The sequence below is a fragment of the Sceloporus occidentalis genome, unplaced genomic scaffold (genome assembly GCF_023333645.1).
Source record: "Sceloporus occidentalis isolate IW3139 unplaced genomic scaffold, rSceOcc1.0.p SCAF_87, whole genome shotgun sequence".
NCBI lineage: Eukaryota > Metazoa > Chordata > Lepidosauria > Squamata > Phrynosomatidae > Sceloporus > Sceloporus occidentalis.
In genome coordinates this window covers 3,315,132-3,335,872 of record NW_028317067.1, presented here as the reverse complement: position 1 = coordinate 3,335,872, position 20,741 = coordinate 3,315,132, and the positions used below count along the sequence as shown (strand labels likewise).

The 20,741-nt window shown below is 40.9% G+C and overlaps 1 protein-coding gene across 9 annotated transcripts; it reads right to left on the bottom strand.

Moving 5' to 3' along the window:
- Positions 1-1,616: 1,616 nt before the first annotated feature.
- LOC149284940 (GTPase-activating protein and VPS9 domain-containing protein 1) lies at positions 1,617-20,040 on the bottom strand. 9 transcript variants are annotated; one of them, XM_089495983.1, is made up of 26 exons: positions 19,856-20,040; positions 18,306-19,149; positions 17,855-17,941; positions 16,424-16,558; positions 16,111-16,303; positions 14,919-14,999; positions 13,260-13,411; positions 12,932-13,061; positions 12,314-12,439; positions 11,538-11,711; positions 10,395-10,548; positions 10,135-10,274; positions 9,859-9,978; positions 9,497-9,580; positions 8,905-9,270; positions 8,376-8,459; positions 7,926-8,003; positions 7,552-7,674; positions 6,599-6,725; positions 5,139-5,248; positions 4,894-5,053; positions 4,196-4,383; positions 3,379-3,592; positions 2,946-3,018; positions 1,900-2,097; positions 1,617-1,757 (listed from the first exon to the last, which is right to left on the bottom strand). In XM_089495983.1, the coding sequence occupies exons 1-26, from the start codon at positions 20,038-20,040 to the stop codon at positions 1,617-1,619; spliced, it is 4,467 nt and encodes a 1,488-aa protein (XP_089352109.1). The 9 variants fall into 9 exon arrangements, with proteins under 9 accessions (XP_089352109.1, XP_089352111.1, XP_089352110.1 ...); XM_089495985.1 differs by having other exon boundaries at positions 10,135-10,269; positions 10,408-10,548; XM_089495984.1 differs by having other exon boundaries at positions 8,376-8,463; positions 8,909-9,270; positions 10,135-10,269; positions 10,408-10,548.
- Between the last annotated feature and the right edge of the window lie 701 nt (positions 20,041-20,741).

The window sequence follows — 20,741 nt, the reverse complement described above, 5'->3', positions numbered from 1 at the left end:
CTTTTCTTCAGGAATCTTGGTAAAATTTAAGATTTAATCTCAGACTTATCTTCCTCCTTTTCAAGGGCTGCTCTGACCTCATCAATAATCTTTCACAGCAAAACTTCTTCTAATACCACATCCAACTCGAATGAGAGTGCTTACAATGAGGAATCCTAGTTCTGAATGAGACATCAGCCCCTAACCATGGTGCTCATTTCAGGGAGCTCATTTCAAATTACATCATCCTCGAGGCTGCAGTCATCAGGCCGGCCGTGTCCTGTAACCTGACATAACCCAGAAGCGGAGGAAGGCTGTCTCGCACAAGCACGTCTCAAATGGATGTTTGTGTTTCCCTGCAAGCCGCTGGATACCCACACCATCGATCACACAGCCTGCCCAAAGGCCATTAGAAATATGGACTGACTCATGGATCCTACAAACTGTACCCTGGTAGATGCATGGTCACCCAATGACCCAGTAACATTGATTGATAAAAGGTTCCCTATCCTCTTAGAGCAAGGTTGTGAACTTGGCACCTACCCAGGATTGGGCAGGAGAAACAAAAACAAGGAGGGTAAGACGGTTTCCATACATTTCCAGCACCACCAGTAAAGGCAGAGCTATCTCCTTTGCAGGCTACCAGGAATAACAAGAGGGGAAGTGAAGCACAGTCCAGAATAGTTTTTACTTCATTGTTAAAGAAGATTAAGCACACACTTTATAAGATACCGAGTCACTTGTGGAATAACTTTCCAGTACAAGTAGTCCAGTGTTTAGGAAACCCTTTGAAAACTAAAAATCTAGTTAAAGTCAAGTCAAAAGAAGCAGCTTCTTTTTTTTCCTTTATCAAAGTCCGAGTCCTTCCGTTAGGTAGAAATGGTTAAATATAATATTTCATTATTTGGAACGATCAACAAGGGGAGAACATAAAATTTGGTTGTCTACTATTCCAAAAGAACATCATAATGCAAGTGCATAGGTATTCACATGTCCTAGGTTGGGGTGTGTTAGAGAATGGGTTTTTTTTTTTTTAATTTATTTTTTTCTAGCACTTTTCCTCAAAAGGAGATGTGTAATGTAAGGAAGTTTTACTTTACTAAGAGGTTAGTCTCCCTGTAGGATATAATGAATCCCTACAACCTAGTCAACTAATTTATTTTCATTAAAATGTAACTATGTGAATCTTTTGTCAAAAAAATGTGGTCCCTGTTAATTGAATATTGAATATTCCACACAAACCCCCCCCCCCAAAAAACACAAATTCCACACCTGCAAAATAAATGTAGTTTTCCCATTTAGTAAAGGTTTCATTTAAAATGATGCAGCATTATAGAATAGAAAGGGAATTAAAGTTTTAGGTTGGTTCGGTACTAGAGGAAAAGAAAAAAAAAAAAAAGGAAATAAAGATTTTCAAACAGCAAAATTAACGGAGAAGTTTAACCCTTTTCAAGCTAATGAAGCCTAAAATGTATCGCTGTTAATACACAGAAGGACCCCCCCAATCAGCCAAAAAGTTAAACCACCCTCGCTATTTCTGTACAGTTATATTACAAGAGAAGGTCTTTGAGACAGACACTGAGAAGTGCATGAAACAGACCATTGCTAATCGGGTTCAAGATGTGGCTTGATGAGCTTCACTTTCGGTCATCAATGGTTTTTATAAACTCGACAGCAGCAGTGAACTGCATCCACCAGTAGGACTCTTCTCCGCTTAGCCTGTTAGCATAAAAGTTGTTGATGTATTGCACAGTTGAAAGGAGGCATGACGGGTTGGCCTGTAAAGTTAAACATAAGTGTATTTGTATTGAATAAATTATTAAGCAGGAACTTAACACCAAATTAGATTTATTGTGCTCCATTAACCCTAATCCGAAAAGCTTATTCTATAAAAAGTAAGAGATTTGTGGGTCTTTTTACCTTAATAAGGACAAACACCAGCACAGGCACAAAATCATCCGCTCCGGGAACAGAGTATTCATTGGCGAGACTCAGAAGGTTCATGATTGTGGAGCACATTCGCAGAATGCACTGCACCTTGTCCCGGGGGGTCTTGTAAGCACTGATGGTGCGGATTTCAGCCTGAGCAGATGGCCACGGAGCTTCCCTTAAATATACCTAGCGTAGAGAAACTGAAATGACTACACAGGGGAGTTTTCAAGACTTCTAGTACATGTTGAAGATGGTGGTCACCTCTACAGCAGACAGTCAGCTACACTCAGTTAAGGGGTCGTGAAGCTAAAAACCATTAAGGACTTGTCAGGTGGTTGTAGGGTTCAATCTGGAGCTTTCCAAATGTCTAATGAGACCTATTATAACAACAGGAGCACTTTCTGCTTTAAGAAACCAAAAGCCATATGAAAAATAAGTCGGCTGAGTAGGGGTGCTCTGTGGCTACTCCTAAAGATAAGTGTGTTTATTGATGAGTACGGAAAGCATTATAAAGTATTTTAATATGCATTTGTTTGTATGGGACATTTGTGTGTCCCTTTCAGTGATCCCTGAAAAATGGAAATGACAGACCCTATGCTGCTATCAGTTTAGGAGAACAAACAAATAGTTTAGTGTTGCAAGAAGCAATGGTTTATTTCTTAAGAAGTCAACCCTGGTAGAAAGTCTTCAAGAAACGGGTCTCGTGGCATTTAAAAGGACAGTAAAACTGTGTGTTACAAAATCTAGGGTTTATATGGGGATAATATCCAGACTGTACATTGTGGAAATGTTACCGTTTAAGAAACTGAGTTGATTTACTAGGTTTGCTTTCTATAATCAGCTTATCAGTCAGGTCACAGAGAGGCTGGCAAGTCAACCATAATAGTAACCTGAAGAACCATTCTGGACAAGGAAGGTAAACTTTCTGGTGTCTATGGTCTCAATTTCATGATCCCCTTAAACTGGATTTAATGTATTTAAACACACTTTGGGTCATTACTTGGACAAGATTCACTTGGTCAGGTTTTTTTTACCTCTGGAATTTGCAAGGCTCTGTGGTTGGCCGTCACAACTTTAGACAATCTTTGGATATGTTCATGCAGCACCCTAAAAATTAGGACAGTACATAGGTATATAACGAGAAACAAAACAAAGAATACAAATGGGAAAGCTATATAAATACTACCATCTATTCTATATCATCATTCTAAACTGATTTAACGTCCTGCTTCTTCTCTTTTTTCCTTCAACATTCTCTTCTCGGTTCTTTCCGACCTACATACTGACACCACCATTCATCATTTAATGTCCTTTTTCCCATGGCTGTTCTCCTGTGTTATATAATCACCCCCATGCTATTTAGACATGAACCACCGGGAGCACAGAGGGTCTGAGTTAAGCCTTTAATTACGTGAAGGGGGGGGGGGGGGGAATCACTGATGTAAACTGGGTGCCCATTTAACTTACTGGTCACGCAATATATCTGCATCCTGGTTGGGGTAAAAGGCCAGCTTGAATATGCGGTTCATGACACTGCGTTCAATGGCTATTTGAGCATCTTGTAGTTGTTCTTCGCTGGCATTTTGCCAAATTACATCTTGCGCCATTGCTCCATATAGCGACTGCAGAAACTCTTCCACCTGCGCCGTCTTATCATCAGCCGCTGTCAACTTTTGGAAATCTGGACAGAAACAACACAAGACTTATTTTTTTTGAGACAAAGTTGCTCAGCACTCCAGTAGTTCAGTGAGGTATATTTAATTCAGCTACTCGGGCAACGTTTCGACCTTACGTTCTTTATGGAGCCAAGGCAGCCATTGACTGCTTGAAACAATCAATCAGTGCCAAGAAAGCACTCAATGGGAACACTTGCCTCAAATGCCCACATGGGTCTAACTGGAGGTGTTTGACCAAACATATCTCATGCACTGCAAATATCCGGGGTGGGTGGGGGTAAAGAAAATGCATATTGGAGGATTCTGCACAGCCATAACTAGTCCTTTCTCTAACTATTTCTCTACTTCTGCAGACCTTTTTTGAAGGCATAGATTGTATTTGATCGCAAGTTATAGCTCACTACTATACCCAGGACTTCTTAAGGGCAGTACAGAGTCGGTATATAAAAATCCCAAAAAGGAAAAACAAAAGATTGTATTTGCTGTACCAACTGTCTCTATAACCCAACCCATGGTAGCCGTAAATACATCCATTAAACAGTGTCTATTTAACTCATCATTCCCATTTTTATAAGAGTTAGGGAAAATAAATCTCCTACTGAATTCACCTTGAATGAAATCCTGGATTTCTTTTTCCTTACTCTCCAGCAAAAGCCGAACACAGACAGTTGTGAAATATCTTGTGGAGACCTCCTTGTCTCGTAGAACTCTCTGCAACATACGTTCGAGGTGGGCCTGGGTGCCCTGCAGCCCTTGACGGGATCTTGTCAAGTACGCAATGTATGAAGCTCTCTTCCTAGAACAGTCAACAGAGGGTCATAAGTCATCGACAAATTCTTACGTCAGAATTATTAGATGAGGCTAACGGAGGAGGTGGGACTTTTTTTTCTAAATAAGGAGAGGTCTAACAAACAAAACAACTGTCCCTTTAAGGTAAACACCTAATATATGTGTGATATAGAATGAAAGGACCAGTGTCATTAAACGGGAACTGGCCCTTTGCTCAACCTCTGGAGCCAATAGAAAGCAGTACTAACAGAATAAGTGTGTAGCCTGTTAATGGAATCCACCAGATGGGCCCAAAGCACCATCTATGAGATGAAACGGCATTCCCACAATACATGAAGCCGTCTAAAATGAAGTTGCTTTTACAGTAACTTCTCCTTCAGAGGAAGCAAAGGCTTCACGTATCACATGGCAATCCAATTCCCATTGTTCAAAGTTCCCCAAATTCCCAATACTGTCCCATGTACAGCGCTACAGAATTTGATGGCGCTATATAAAACAATAATAATAATCTAAAGACCTGTAATCTTCAGCAATCGATGCCAAGATCTTGCTGCAGGTGCGGCTGTCAAAGCGGCTCACGCAGCGCATGGTCTCCTGTAACTGAGCCATCAGGTTCTTGTCTTGAAGGTTTATAGCCTCTGCCAGTTGGACTTTTAGGAAGCATACAATTTCATTGTCTGCACGCAAAATAAATAAATAAGTGAAGTCATCTTTCAGCTAAATGAGCCAACCCAGGACCAGAAAAAAATAAAAGTTACGTACCATCAGGGTCATTATGGTCTGGTAGGCCATTTCGAGTGGAGTGGGAAAGCACTGGGAAAGCAACAGAATCTGCGGAGCACAGAGCCATGCGCAGCTTCTTCTTTGCATCTCTGTAACAGGATACATTTTATGGAGATAAGAAATACAACACAAGGCAAAAATATGTTTATACTTTGTGTGCAATGAAATCTAGATAATACGGTAACACTTTCTTCAGCTGATTGACTGAAAAACATATTCAGAGAGCAAACCAACAGCTAACACTGGAGGGTTCATCAGATACCTGAACATTAAGGCAAGACTTAAAGACAGATTAAGCTTTCTAAATACGGCATCTGGTAACTGTACATATGTGGAGTGTCTCTAGACAACTCTATTCACTTTTCATTTTTATGCCATCTTTTTGTGCATGGCTTAACCAAAAAAACCGAAGGCTGGAGATCTTGGTTCCTAAACGATCGTTGTTGGACCCTATATTTTACAAACTATGAGAAGGTCACTGTTTGCCTTCACACGAAGTCGGCTTTTGCAGCTTGTGATTTCTAAAATGTTTGTCTGTCAGCTTAAGTCTTTCAGAGAGCAGTCAAAACTTTCCAGGCAGCGAGGAAACAGAGCATTTAAAAATGGACAGTGCCGTGTCCCATACAACCTCACCGTGGAAGAATGCTTATTAAAGTACTTAATAAATAGTTTCATGCCCCGATTAGCTGTTTAAAGCAACCAGTCAGTGGCACGAAAGTGCTCTGAAATTAGACACTCCCGGGACCCAAGCTGGGCTCGTCAATAGATGACGAATACACCATGCATGTAAAGGGACCACTCAGCAATCAAATGCATATGACATGTTTAGCTGAAGGCTTCTTCTGAATGAGTCCTGAAGAAGCCTTTGGCAAAATGTGCTGTGTTTTGTGCTCATCAATTCATCAGGGTTGACGTATGGCCTACCGACTGACCCACAGTCCTGTGCTTTGTGGCTTGCAGATGCTGTGGATTGAAATGACTTGGGAATTCCTGGTGTTTTTTATTCAGCTTTTATACACATTTTATCCGGTAAGTGTGATTTAAATCCTTATAAAGCGTCAACTCTAGCAAATTTCTCTTTCACATTGGTTGAACTGACCCGGTATATTGCACATACATACATACATATATATACACACATATACATACATATAGATTAAACATATATATATATGCATAGCAAGCGGACTTCGTTTAAATATAGGGCCAGCCAAGCTATTCTTGGTGCAGAAGCTAAATGTAAAGAGAACTTGGTTAAATTAAATTAAAATGAATTCTCCTGGCAACTTATCTATAGTAAATAAACATCAAATGGTCAAACAACAAGGTTTTGATCTATGACTAAAATAAATATTGTGGTCATTATTTGGGGATAAATTTTACAGCTGACATGCCAAATGAAGATCCTAATAATTATACAATAACTTAAAATATCTTGCCTATAGGAGAAGGCAGATTCCTGACGATGAGCAGCTTGGCTAGCAGAATCCGGGAGGTCATCTGATGTCATGTTCTGTAGCGCATCATCCCGCGGAGAATCATGGAGGCTTTCACCATCAACCACATCTGCAAAATACAGGTAAGAGATTAATAGCAAGTCACAAACACAAAGCATTGAACTCTTCATTGGCTACCACAGACACATTATGCTTCCTTGGCATGTTTTCACCTCGCTAGACACAGTAGCCATTAGTTTAAGTCAGTCAGGGCCGGCCCAAGACAAAATGCCGCCTGGGGCGAAGTTTAAAATGCCGCCCCCCCATTATCTACCCTTCCTCTCCCTGCCACCCCCCCCATTATCTACCCTTCTCCATCCCCCCCCCCCGTACTTACCTTTCAGAAGTCCTGCGGCGAGTCTCCCTGCTCGGTCTCGGTGCCGGCTTGTAATGCTGAGCGCCGGAAATGACGTCATCTTCCGGCGCTCAACATTACAAGCCGGCACCGAGACCGAGCTAGAGGGCGCCGAGTGGGTACTGATAACTTGGTAAGATAAAACCACTCGGCGCCCCTCTCTCTCTCTTCTCGGCTTAAAAAAAATAAATAAATAAAGGGCTTGGGGCTCCTTCAAAAGCGCCGCCTGGAGCGGTTGCCCCACTTGGCTCCATTGTTGGGCCAGCCCTGAAGTCAGTGCTGCTTATATTATTCCTCTGAACTGTAAAAAAAATTGCGACTATTTGTCAGGAAAAAATGTAACACAAAAGTGCAAGACACACATGTTGCTCCCTAAGAGGCATTTCTTTTTACATTATGAGCGCCAAGTACAAGGCTTTTCATCTCTAATTAAAAAACAAGCTTTCCTCTGTGTCTAGAGATCTTATTAGAGAAGGGTGATGTAGCAAAAAATAAAATAAAAAATGAACTGCTTGAATGAAAATTGTTCTTCTATCTCTACCTCCTCCCTCATAGGACACAGCGGCTCCATCATTGGGGTTTGTTCTCTTCATGGCATTCCTGTACTTATCCAGAATGTCCTCGGCTGCCTGAGCATGGGAACCAAGTCTTGATGATGCATCATCTACAAGCACAAGAAAATTACTAAGCCTATTTGTAATAATTGTAGCAATGTTATTGTAGAGTAAAAAAAAAGTTTGAGAATTATTGTAGTCTTACTATGTTAAATATTCAGCACTTTTAAAATAAATGTATGTAGGTAAAAAAAGTTAAGGATTAGATTGCTAAAGACAAAAGTTACAAGGTGGGATTGCGTGTAAGAATGATTGTTTAGAGCTATTGAAATAGTTCATGATTCCCATTCACTCTATGCACCTGAAATGGAAAATCTATCGATCCCCAGGTCCTCCTTCTCTTTGTCCGGTTTCTCCTTCTTTCTAAATGGAATTGGAGCTGAAAAAAAAAAAAAACGCACAGTTTTTGTATATTTAAAGTTAATGAAGTGGATGGAAGAGGTCGTCAGTGTTTTTTAATCTGCATTTAAAAAGGGATAGCAAAATTTTTACCCCATTTTTTTTTTTAAAAAGGTAATTTTTATGCATTGTACAGAAATATGAGTTTGAAAGGCAACATTTCATATCAAAGAGTTTTACAAATGTAACATTCTGAACCAGTGCTGTTTGGCAAAGCAATATTACTGAGAAAAATCACACAGATATTTGTTTTTATAAGAAGAGTTTAAACACATGAAATGCTCGAGCAGCTAGTTTATGGTTACTGTCCCTATTTAGATAATATTCAATGAGTTGTTGCAACGGCATTTACCTTTTGGCATTGCGGACGCAAACCGTTTCTTCCACCACGGTCTGTTGCGGTCTGATCGCTCATCATCACTGTCTTTCCTTTCGTCTGGCTGAAAGAATACAAAACGTGTCTCATGTCAGAGTGTAAAGTACAATGGATTTACCGCAGGATATTCACGTGAGGAATTAACATCCAGACATAAATGTATCTACCGAAAGGTTCCCTGCTCTTCTGTTTTAAGTTAGTACTCAATACTAATCATCACACATTGATAAGTAACCTATTCACAAAAAATATGCAGCCAACACAGAAAATATGGTTGTCCTTTAATACTATAGTGAGACGGGGTTTATGTGCTAAATATATGTTCTTAAAATATGAAAATAAGGTTGTTGGCCATCTGCTAAGCTTGGCTGCAAAGGGCAAATCAACGGCAGTTCTATTGCTGTTATACAATGAAATGTGCATAACAAGCAGATTAGTACTGACACCATTACGGCATTTTTTTAAACAATATTAGTCTGGTATTAATTAGATTGACACTAAACACACACCTCTCCCCTGGAGGAGTCTTTGCTTGGTGAGGAGGATGAAGACTGTGAAGCATTAATCACCGCAGATGATCCTAAGACAGGGTGACACGGAGGCAATTCTCTCTCTTCGTTCCCACCTCGCCGGACCCAGCCAGGGTCGCTCATGGGTCTCCTCATGGAGGCTGCAATATCAGAACTACGGCTGCGCACTAGCCTCTCCGGGCACGAATGCCTTTGTCTGTAGGCTTCCGAGTCAGTAGCAATAAAGATATGAGAGGCAAATGAGGGCAACCGGGCTTCGTTTCCACCTGCGGCACCTTCCATGATTGGAGGGTCAGGGGGTGGATGAGAGGGTCTTGCATAATGCAACTTGGGACGAACGACTGGAAGATTATAAAAAAAAAAAAAAAAAAAAAAAAAGACGGTTAAGAACTGTGAAAAGTTTTGGCAAATAAAACCATTAAGAGCACTTTCTAAAAGACTTGTGCCTAAAAAACAATCTGAAATCCATAATTTACATTTAAAAAGTGTTTTTTGAGAACCATCAGCTCATCATTTACACACAGAAATCAATGTCACAATTCCAGGTTTAATAATATAAAACTTTACCTTCCCCGGGTGCCGGAGCCAGGGGGTCAAACATGGCCAACAAAGACTCTGTCTGGGTAGGAGGGGATGTGATATGATGAGCTCCTAGAAGTAAGGTATAAGTTTTCAAATACGCTGCAACCTCTAAAAAATAATTCACTGTTCAAACCCCTATCCTTCCCTTCTAGTGAGGACAGAGTACTGGAGATCATTAAGCAAGCTCTAGGACTATATATAGAGATAGATCTTCCTGTACACAACTTACTTGCAAATTACACAGACGTTTATTAAATCTGTCAGGATGACAAGCACAAGGTATTCTCTAATATCACCAACAAACCTTCTAATGAAGGACTTATCAGGTGACAAGAGTTAGCACTCACCGTGGACAGAGTCTTCTCCCTCAGGGCTCGTTACTGAATCCTTCCCCCCAAAATCTGAGCTGCACTCAGAACGCAGGTCCTCGATCTTGTTGGGAATGTCTTCTGAAGTTGCACTAATGCCTAAAGAAGCATGAATAGCGATTACGGCTTCTAAACCAGATGTCTTATTATAATTATATAGTTGTTAGTGCAGGGAAAGCAGACCCCAAGTGCAGAAGAAAACAGAGTCAGAGTGAAACAAGAAAAGTGAGAATATCCGGCATGTGACCATCTCACCTGACACAACGCTGAGCCCTGGGGTGCTAGGCCTGGAGCTGACCTCTCTCACCTCTGTGTCATCAGATGTGCTCCCCAACCCAGAACAGCTCTCCAACTCCTGTAGCCGCTCTTCCTGTTTCAAATCCGGTGCTTCTAAACAGAGAGCACCTGTGTGTCATGAAGAGACGTGACTATACCTATCCCGAGAGGGCATGCAGGGCCGTGAGGGTTTGGGAAAGCACCATTTGGGTGTAATCTGGCTCTCTGTTTTAGTTTAGGAGTGTGACTCACCCGAATCGCTAGGGAGAACCTCCACGCTCCATGCCTCGCTGGTGGTCTCGGAGATGGTGGACCCTGTGCAGGGGTCAAGCAGCAAAGAACCAGACCCAGGGAGGCAAAGCAGGCTACCCAACATATTCTCTGCTGCTGCACCTAAAGACAACAGTGGAAAACCGGGTGGATTACAGTTAAAAGATACAGGGGTTATTCCAACATGTCATTTGTATTACCTTTTAACGCCTCTGACACAGTCAGAACTCACTTAACATATGCACATTTCCACATGATCATTTTCACTATGGAGCCCTTCATTCTCTGTGTTCTCCAGCCATTAGCAATATTACTACAGGAACACATCGTTCTCACACCTCACCAGCTAAATTTACCAGCTGCAGACTTCATTTCAAACACTGGGAGGCAGCAGGCAAAAGAGACAACCGTTTACCTTCCATGCTCATCTAACGATTCCCCACTGTTCTCTGCTTCATCTCTTCTGTTAAAATACCAAATGTCGTTCTAAAAACATTACAACGTTCTATACATAGCATACCACGACTCACACAAACACCTACGATCCTAAAAGAATCACCGCAAGCGGCCGTTCCGTCTGCAGAATAAAACAGTAAAAGCTTAATTCCTACTACTTGCAACCATAATCAAATCATTCAACTATCCTGTTTGAAACACGTGGAACAAATAGACTACTCCAGATGAAAATGTCAGCACCTGTCCACTTATAAACAATAACATAAGCCCTATCCTTCACTTTGTACAGTCATTTACAATGTCTGTTTGACAACTATGCTATGTTGAAGGAAGATCAGCCATCTTTGTGCTGGTGGGTGTCCATCAGAATATTCCCCAAATAAACAGTGACCGGTATTTCACCATCCGGAATCATAGCATGGTTTTGATGTGTGTAATATAGATTAAAAAAGGAAACACATTTTTTGTAAAACATCATGACAAAAATGTATGGTGTGGCCATTTAGAGCAAGACTGAAGCAGCTTAAATAAAAAACATATATAAAAACACGCCTACATGACCATGACCGGTGTTGACCTTTCATAGTCCCAATAGTATGCTTCGGTCAAAGGAAATTCTTATTATTCATACACTTCATCAACAATCCATCTGTCACCTGCAATTTCCTGCAGTCTGTCTTCATCAATGTTTGGGTCAAAGTCACTGCCGAGTACATCTGTGCTCCACGTCTCGCTAACGGTCTCGGAGATATCCCGGTCTTCGGTCAACCCCATCATGTCACGGATTTCAAACTTGCGCAGCTTGTCATCGAGGTTGTCTTGCGTGGTAGCTATAGGAGGAAGAAATAATCTTTCAGTTCTACTCTGGTATAACAGTACAAGCTGTATAAAAAGAAAAATTACAAGCAATAAGTGAGGCTTTGCAGAGATGAATACCTAGTTTTATGTAGCCGTCATTATCTAAGATTAAAAAAGTCACAATATTTTATTAGACATTTCATTTCTTTCATAACATTGTTTATTTTTATCACAAAAGACAACGACTCCAGAAGTGCAGATCATGCAAAAATATGCCAAGGGAAAGTTTACTGTCTGATGCCCCAAGGGGGTTTTGATTTCACCATACCTTACCATACCTTGCCGGGAAGGACCAAGAAGATGAAGCCCTCCTGCAGGCCTTTTGGTAGAAAAGGTCGCCAAAGACCTGGGGATATGATGGCTGCCGTGGCCCATGTAAAGCACTGGACCTTGGGGCTTCAATACGAAAAATGATTGGAAAGTGCCGCTATTGAAATCAACCGCACCTCCCTTTAAATGGCAGCACTTTCTAATCATTTAACATCAATAGATCAGCAATTAATGGAAGGACGATATAATTGTTCTCCCTCTGCTTTGTTCTAACATTAGCAGAGCTGCAATAGTTCTACCTCACCTTGTTCGTGCTCCAACAGCTGCAAAGCCTCCACTCCGTTGCTGCCCGATGGTCCGGCTCCCAGCTCAGAAACGGACTCCCCTTCCAGATCCAGAGACGAAACCGAGTTGGAGCGGTTTGAGGGACCTGTTGAACACGGATTTTCCTCTTCTGCTTTAATAGCATTTCCAACCAAATTACAAAACATGTAATCATCTCAACAGCGAAGAGACGCAGAGCAGCTTGTCAAACAGAAACCATGATTTACAAAGCGTGCTTAAGGGAATAAGGGCTCTGAATATGAAATTACTAATAAAATGTGTGAAGCAAATTATACTGCACCTTTAAACACCATAGCTTATGTATGCACTACTGCCCTTTGTATTTGTCTCTTGTGTTGCCAGTAAGGCATTTAAATTGCCTGGCAGCCTGTTATACATTTAAAATGGTCCCGTCACCTGAACACCATATTAAAGCTAGCAATACACATGCAAATATTTATAAGGAGGAAAATAACTCCCGACACCCCACACACACACACACTTTTCTCCTCCTATAACGCAGTCTAACTAGTCCGTTATGATCTACAGGCACCATTTTATTCTTGCCAGTGAACTATTCTTAAACCCAAACAGTCACCTTCTGAAATGCCTTCTAGATTATCACTGCAAAGGGAGAAACGCAGGGTCTTGTCCGGCTTCCCATGAAGCTTGGTGTCATCAACCGGTACATCGGCCTGGCCACCATCCACCAACTGCATATTCAGAACCTTTACGGAGAAGGATTTTAACAGGTGTCTAGTTAATTCGTTTTATTAACAATATCAGTTAAATGAGTAACTGAAGCAATAATTACAAACCCTGCAGCTACAGTTTTTCTGCCTAACATAACAAATGCATATGGGGTAGTGGTTTTAATGCTAAGCATTGGTGTCTATGCATATAAGAATGACGTAGGATGGTTATACCTCATTCTCGGACATCATGCCCGGTGTCAACTGTGGACCTGTGCCCAGGGAGATGACCAGAACCTCCTCAGGCTGTCCTTGCGGGGTGACCTCTTGTGGGGATCCTTCATGTTCTGCTTCCATCAGACTGGTTTTACTCCTGCTGCGAGTAACTTTTTTAGGGAAAGAACAGATTCCAGTTAGTGGCTCGTAAAGGTGGAAAACAAGGAGATGGAGAGGGTGATGAGCCTACAGACGGTAACAAACACTACAGGTTATCTCAACAAAGTAAAGTGGGGCAAACTTCTTCTTGTGTGAAAAATATACAGTGCTGTATGCATAAGTGTAGGTTAACAGTGACAAATCTTTATTTTTATCGCTCCAATAAACTTCCTTTACCTGGACTGGGAGGTTGCAATTGTTGTCAGTGATAGAATAGTTTAAGTGACTTTCCATGCCCAAACGCTACATTGAGCAGGCAAGGCTAATGAAGTCCGTTGCTCTATACATTTTCATTAGTTATGTCCATCTGGTTGGGCTGAGCTATTTCATTGATTACCACAAGGCAGTATGATAAGGAGTCAGGGTGTTTGTCTAGCCGTCTGAAAACATTATACAAAAACTAGTAATGTAAAAAATAAATAAATAAAATGGAGAGCCCATTTGACAGTAGATTCTCCCCATTCTTCTATAAGCGGATATGTATGAGGATGTATATATCTGATCAGCTCATTTTATTAATGATACACATTGTAAAAGTGTCACTTATATGCAATAACAAAAAAAAACACAAATAACCATTTCAATTACATACAAATAAACCAAAAATGAGTACATGCAGATGGAGAAGTATGGGTCTTCATTAAAACCACAACTAGTTGAGCAGTGAATAGTTGCCAGTTGTTGGTGAATAGCGAGTGGCCAAAGCTTGATAGATATTTCTGCGCAGTATTGATAAACTAAATATTACATTACTTGATGTATTTTATGTATTTATTATAGGGAGCTTAATATGTTATTTTCGGTCACAGGAGTTGCGGTGAGCAGTGGGCATGACAATTGGATTGCATTGTAGAAATTCTGCAAAGGCTAGCGCTAGCCACCGGGCTCCTGAGACTGAAAAACAACACTGTCTCAAATAACACAAAACACCCAATTATGATTAAGGCAGGTAATGCAGCGCATGTATACTCGCTAAAAATTGCTCTGTGCCTGTTTTATGCAAACAGATATCCAAAAAAGGGGCAGGTTTTTTTACAAAAAGTGGCACAATCTGAAATGTAGTTACCGATGCAAACCAACGCTTACTCGGACATGACATACAAACTACAGGCTTTTATTTTTGTATATTACTGTTATTTTACCCAAACTTTTGGTACATGAGAGTTTAGATGACGTTGTAATCGGAGTATAATATTCTTTGTGTTAGAGGGCATGATGGTTTCAAATAAGTAGCCGACATCATTTGTTGAACTATAATGGCGGTAAGATTTAATGGAACAGTTTGAAAACCTTGAAATAACCATTTCCCTGTAACGGCAGTCTTTAGGTCAACAAAAGGTGCGTATTTATGTTGGGTAGGTTCTTATAGATTTATTACATAATCATTTTAAACTAGAGCGCGTTCTTTTCTATCAAGCTTGGTCACCGCACATGAGCGAAGCGTGTCTAGTTACCCACCAAACGGGGTCACGAGGTTTATGTGGGTGGTGATATTCGAGGCGGACGTGTCCCAAAGTGTCATGGCCACCAGCTGCTGCCCTGGGGGGATTGGTTTATCCCAGCGCAGAGAGAGAGTAGAGTCTGATCATTCATACAGCAATACTACATATCGGGGAAGAATTTCGGAAAAGCTAGGGGGCAACCATTTACTTGTGACACGAGCCGGCGGGAACCGGAGGTAACACTTCATATTAATCTATACAGGTTTTCTATGGCCCTGGGTACAGAATTTAAAGAAGCAGAAGGGAGGTAAAAAGGTAATCATCCTAAATCTTCCTGGTGTTTCTGCTGACCTGCCATTCACGCTTTCCTGTACAGAACAGATACAGTTTGTTCTATTAATTTCCGCCCAAGAAATTAAAAACGCTTATTTCAGAAGACTGCAAATTCAACATTCTTACCAATACCACAATAAGGAAAGAAAAGCAGACTAAATATCTTCTGATTTAGTATAGATGAACACTTTGCAAATTACTAGTTTTAAAAAAAAAAATGACGCAAACGTGAGAATTTGGTTATTTATACATTTTAAGTGGTTCTTTTACCAAGAACAAACATTCATCGGCAACAATTTCCTGACTTTCCTGCGTAGATGGGATATCCCAGCATTCTCCTTCCTGATTGGCTGCTTATTTAACAGGAATTAACGTAGTTACTTGAAATTGCTTTATAACCAGGACAGAAACAGGAAGTGACAACGATACCCGAGGGAAACAGATTCACAGCAGTTACACAGCCATCTTGTAATACAAATATCTGCTATATGGACGGCTGGGAGAATATCGCAACGTACATGAATGTTTGTTGCGTTGGTTCTGCCCAAATTTATTCTGATGACAGAACCAGCCTAAAATGCCAATCCAAATATACAGGATTTTGATGAATTCTGTTATTCGATACATTTTTACAACAAAAATGCATTAATCCATCACTGAGGCTAAAACGGCAGTCATCATAAAGACATCCAATGTGTAGCTATATGCATCTGACAGATACGTTTAACATGGATAATGCAACCAATCGCACAGCTTCATACTAAAACCGCATGGATGACATCAACGCTCCCAAAATGCATTGTCCCATTTTCAATGAACAAATCCAGGTCCCCTTTACATGTGTAAATAAATAACGCCAAGAGAGAATGTCTTACCTATAGGCAGCCTGTTCTTCCTGCAGGCGGGAGTCGTGGCGGGGGAGAGCTGTGGAGTGCTGTAGGGGGTGTTGTCATGGTTACTACTCTTCCCTGGCTTAGCCTGAGGAACCGTGGCCAAGAGGTTTTCCAGCGCCATCTTGTCCTCCTCACGTAACTGGTCACTGGATACGATGCCGCGCAAGAAACCCAGCTAAAAGCAACGATAGATCTCATTACCGCTAATGGCTCATTGGATTGTAAGCAGAGACACGGGATAATAATAATATCCAGCACCGAAAAGCTACCGAGCTGTACAACGCGGGGCACTTACCAGATTAGAGAGTTGGCTGTAGGTCATATAGACAACGGTGCGACTCAATCCTTCTAAAAGGTTTACAGACGACATAGGAGGCGTTTCAACAGCACGGCCCCCAATTACCACATCCAGGAAAGCAGCGACACAGCTCTATAGAAAATGGGGCAAAATCGTGTTAAATGTAAATGCTGCTGTATATGTAGTCCTATAGACATCCTATAGTTTGTGTTAACTCTGCCAATTGCGCTGAAATATAAGCAGCAAAACGTATATTTTTGTCTGGCTCTGAAGAACTGCTCTTTGGAATTCTGGCACACACAGCTCTAAGCACACTGTAAATACAATTACCCAGAGAAAGCAACCTTAGACATAATAGGGCCTGATGTTGGTGTTATAATTGCACAGGATAAAGGGAAGAACGGTTTCAGACCCCTCTCCTATCAGTATCCAACAGGAGGGTGTTCAGAGGGGTAACAATGTGACATGACATGACATCATACTAACGAAGGTAAATCCCTCTATTAGGAGGGAACACTCCCTGTCCCAAACACCATGGGCCCAAAAAAAACCAAAAAAACAGTACTAGTAGTTAAAAAAAAGGTTTAGGTGGCAATACCCCTTTAAAAATATGTTTTATGCAATACTGTAGTCTGGGAGAAACCCAGCATGGAACCACTTCAAAGTATGAATAGAAATGGAGTGAATGCATGAAAGCCAGTAAATGATAAACCAAGCCAATAAACACAAGTCCTGTTTAAGAAAAGAACAGTGATGAGTTCAACAAGACTACAGAAATTATTTCTTTACTGGCCAATAAACTTTTGGGCAAGGAGATAAAAACGTAAGGAGTCCCTATGTTAGGAAGCAAACATTAAATGGTTTTGTGTAACACCGACTGATGAGTATACTTAAAGTCTTTGTATGCAATGTGTCCGTAACCCTTGAATACAAATAGAGAACAGTTTTTGTGCTTGTTCATCAATACTGCTCCTATGTCACAATCACCGTAAGCCATGGAGAAAGCGAGACCGATTGCGGGCGACTAATTAGTAAATGAGTGTGATCACAGTGAATCTGCACAGTTTCTCTTAAAAGGGGAAAATCACGACAACAGCATTGAAGTCATCAGTGTTGCCAATAGGTTAAGATACCAATTGAGTAATTAACATATCTATAATGTAAGGACTGGCACAGATTCATGTATCATGTGTTTGATGACATCACACTGAATGGGTTAAATACTACATATTTGGCAAAAGGAAAAACAGGACACATTGTGGACAGACAAGCTACAAAAGACCAAAAATAAATTATGTTTGATGGGCCGGGACTATATGCAGTGGGGTTATTTTTGATGGTATAGGTCATACCCAACAATGTCATTTTGTTAAAGTCACTGTAGCTCGCTGGATCCAAAGCAAAATAAAGCATTGCCAGGACACTTACTTTATCAAATTTACTGAGGTTGCTCTTATTTCGGGAATCCACTTCTTCAAATCCCATCAGTGCCAACTGCTGCAAGAGACGGCCAACCTAACGCAAAGAAACAGGGTCATTTATTTGTTCAAATGAAACAAATCCCAGTTTCAAACAAAAAAACCTTCATTGTGTAGAAGACAATATATATATATAAGTCTTAAGATACATATAACATTTGATCAGCAAGCAAGCAAGAAAAGCAATTAAGATGTGACAGACTGTCACGTATTAAAAAGAGGGGGGACATTGCTATATCGAATCAAATGGTGGCTCAAGGTATCCAAAATTAACCCAGACTATGAGGTGCCAAAGGACAACTGGGTCAGTCAGGGTGGTTTGCGTTTTGAATAAGTGACGGAATACAGGTGGGTATGAAATACATTGTGGGAGAAAGTTTTCTACATAACAGACTTCCTACCTGCATGAGATTGAAGCGTGCCACTTCATTTATGGGGGCATCTGAGATAATCCCATACTGCTCCGGATTGACAATTGCTGGGCAAATTAAACAGGCCAGTAGAAGGTCAGTGCACATGGACCTCACCTCGCCAACCTGTAGACCCTCAACACACGACAAAGTCTTGAACATTTGGGAAACAATCCAGCGCAGGCTGTGAGGGAAGCAATATGTGTTCTGCTTTAGGTATCCTATGAATTTGTTCACCAGGGTCACCAGCTTGGCTTCATTAGATTCCACCATCTCCTGCACCTTCCGCTTGAAACGATCACTACCCTTCTCCCCAAACAGCTTCTCCTGCTGAGCTGGAGAAAAGCGCTCAGTTACCTTGCTTGGGTCAGTTTCTAGGTGATCCTCATCCTCTACTAATAATTGCATGATGGGTTCATGTAAGGTTGCAGTGAGAAAGAGCTTTGCAGAAAAGAGTCCCTCAGAAAATAGTTTAAAGAGGATGCTAAACGCACAAGTCCCTCTGCGGAGCAACCTTCGTGGGTTATCACTCTCCTTCAGTTCAAACTCAATGAGATAACGGAGAACCTGCAGTAAGTAACTCTCATCCTCCTGCATGATACAGTTCCCGTACAGAGAGGTAAAGACAGTAAGGATGACACTTTGGGCATTTTCCTGGTTGACTTTCTCTCCTGCTACAAGACAAGATGCAATAAGCCGGGGGTTTTCACGCAGACGATTAAGGAACTCCCCGTATGAGGTCTCCTGGAAGCCCAGCTGCTTGTAGCCATCCACAAACTGCGTGTCCTCCAGAACCTTGGCATGCTCGCAGCACTCGGCCGGAGATGCTTCCGCACTAAAACAAACAAAAAATGCAACAAATATTACAATAAAAGATTTCAAAAGGACCTAAACCAGAGATCCCATCTCTGAAGAAGATTAAAACGCAGGATAAAAACGCAAACAGAAGATAATTTGCATCAAAATTTCTCTATGACATGAATTTTATTAATGTAAAAGTACCTATGAGCATTTTGCTGTTCTAGTCACAATCGTGCAGAATTGTGTTACAATTAGGTTGCAGAAAGCTGATGGGTTTCAGAAAAGATGCCTTAAATATATAAAGTTTCTATAATAAAGATATTGAGCTAATAAATGTCACAGCCGATATAAGAAGGCCGATAATCAGTTTTTCTGTTGGGAATTCGATGTAGTGTGACCGATTGGGTATTAATTAATTGCTGGTATTAAATAATTCCTTCAACCTCTAGTCTTTATCAATCAGTTAAAAACCTTAAAGTGTTTCAAAACAATTCAGGATTGTTACAGAAACAGAAATAACAAGATGACACTTGTTGGCACATTCAGGAAGGCTGACTGAACTTTGAATAAAAAGAAAAGAAACATTCTATAAAAGTGGTGAAGTAAGCGATCCCTACTTAGAACATCACACAATTAAAAACCACTAATATGTGCGTCATGATTTATCATGATTTTATTGCATTGATTACAAGCTACAGGAAGAAGCCATATGAATATTTTGGGCCCCCCCTTATGACTACCTTGTTAGGATGAGCCTGTCCAAATTTATTCTTTGCTGCTTGGATATCCATGAGGTTCGGTAGAGTTTCTCTGCTGTTTTCAACACATCAGCATTCAATTTCTGGAGGAGCTGCTTCTCTGAATTCACGTAGAGGCGTTCCTGCTTGAGATGGTGCGCAAGCGTGTGGATATCCGGCTTCACCATCTTGAGACACAAGGAGAGCCGCCAGACCTTTAGAAAAAAAAATAATTGGCCATTAACAAATCATGAAGGCATTTTGAAAATAATTAAATGTTAAAAACATATTCAGCAAGTAATTCTATGTTCCAGGGCCAAGAATCCCTCTGCGATCACCAAACAATTGGGCTGCAACCTCATCAACGACCAAACACACAGCACCAGGCATCTCGTAGGTTGACCTCCTTGGCCAAGCCATGGCTAAAGTTGAGGTGGTTTACTCAGGGAAGTGAGTGCATTATGAGAGGACAATGCCAATAACATGCTGCTTCTTCAAGACAGGCTGGGTAAGCCTTGTATAATACGGTATATTCTTCATTTTGTGAGATTTCATAAGTGATTAAAGTACGCATTACTCATGGTCAACTCAGACCTTCCCAAAGAAGAACACTACCAGGACTGGCTCTCAGTAATGCATAGAGAAGTCAGTGAGTTGGAATGCTTCAATTTACTGCAATTTTATACTTCAATAATAAATATTTAAATCAAGAAATCACAAGCTGACTTCACCGATCCATTTACAGGAGCCGAGTCCACGCAAGATGCACCTGACTATTTAGTTTAGGATGCTTAATATGCTAGACCAGGGCTTCACAAATCCGAACCTCAAGGGCTGCAAACAGGCAACTCTTGATTCATTCAACCACTTGTTTTTAGACCTTTCAGAC

What these genes read in the sequence shown, in the direction of transcription:
- LOC149284940 (XM_089495983.1), bottom strand. Translation starts at nt 20,040, where the DNA reads ATGGTGAAGCCGGATATCCACACGCTTGCGCACCATCTCAAGCAGGAA. An exon ending in AAACCTCGTGACCCCGTTTG is followed by an intron (nt 13,412 to 14,918) that starts GTGGGTAACTAG and finishes TCCCTAAAAAAG; the next exon opens with TTACTCGCAGCAGGAGTAAA. An exon ending in GGGAGAAGACTCTGTCCACG is followed by an intron (nt 9,581 to 9,858) that starts GTGAGTGCTAAC and finishes CCTTACTTCTAG; the next exon opens with GAGCTCATCATATCACATCC.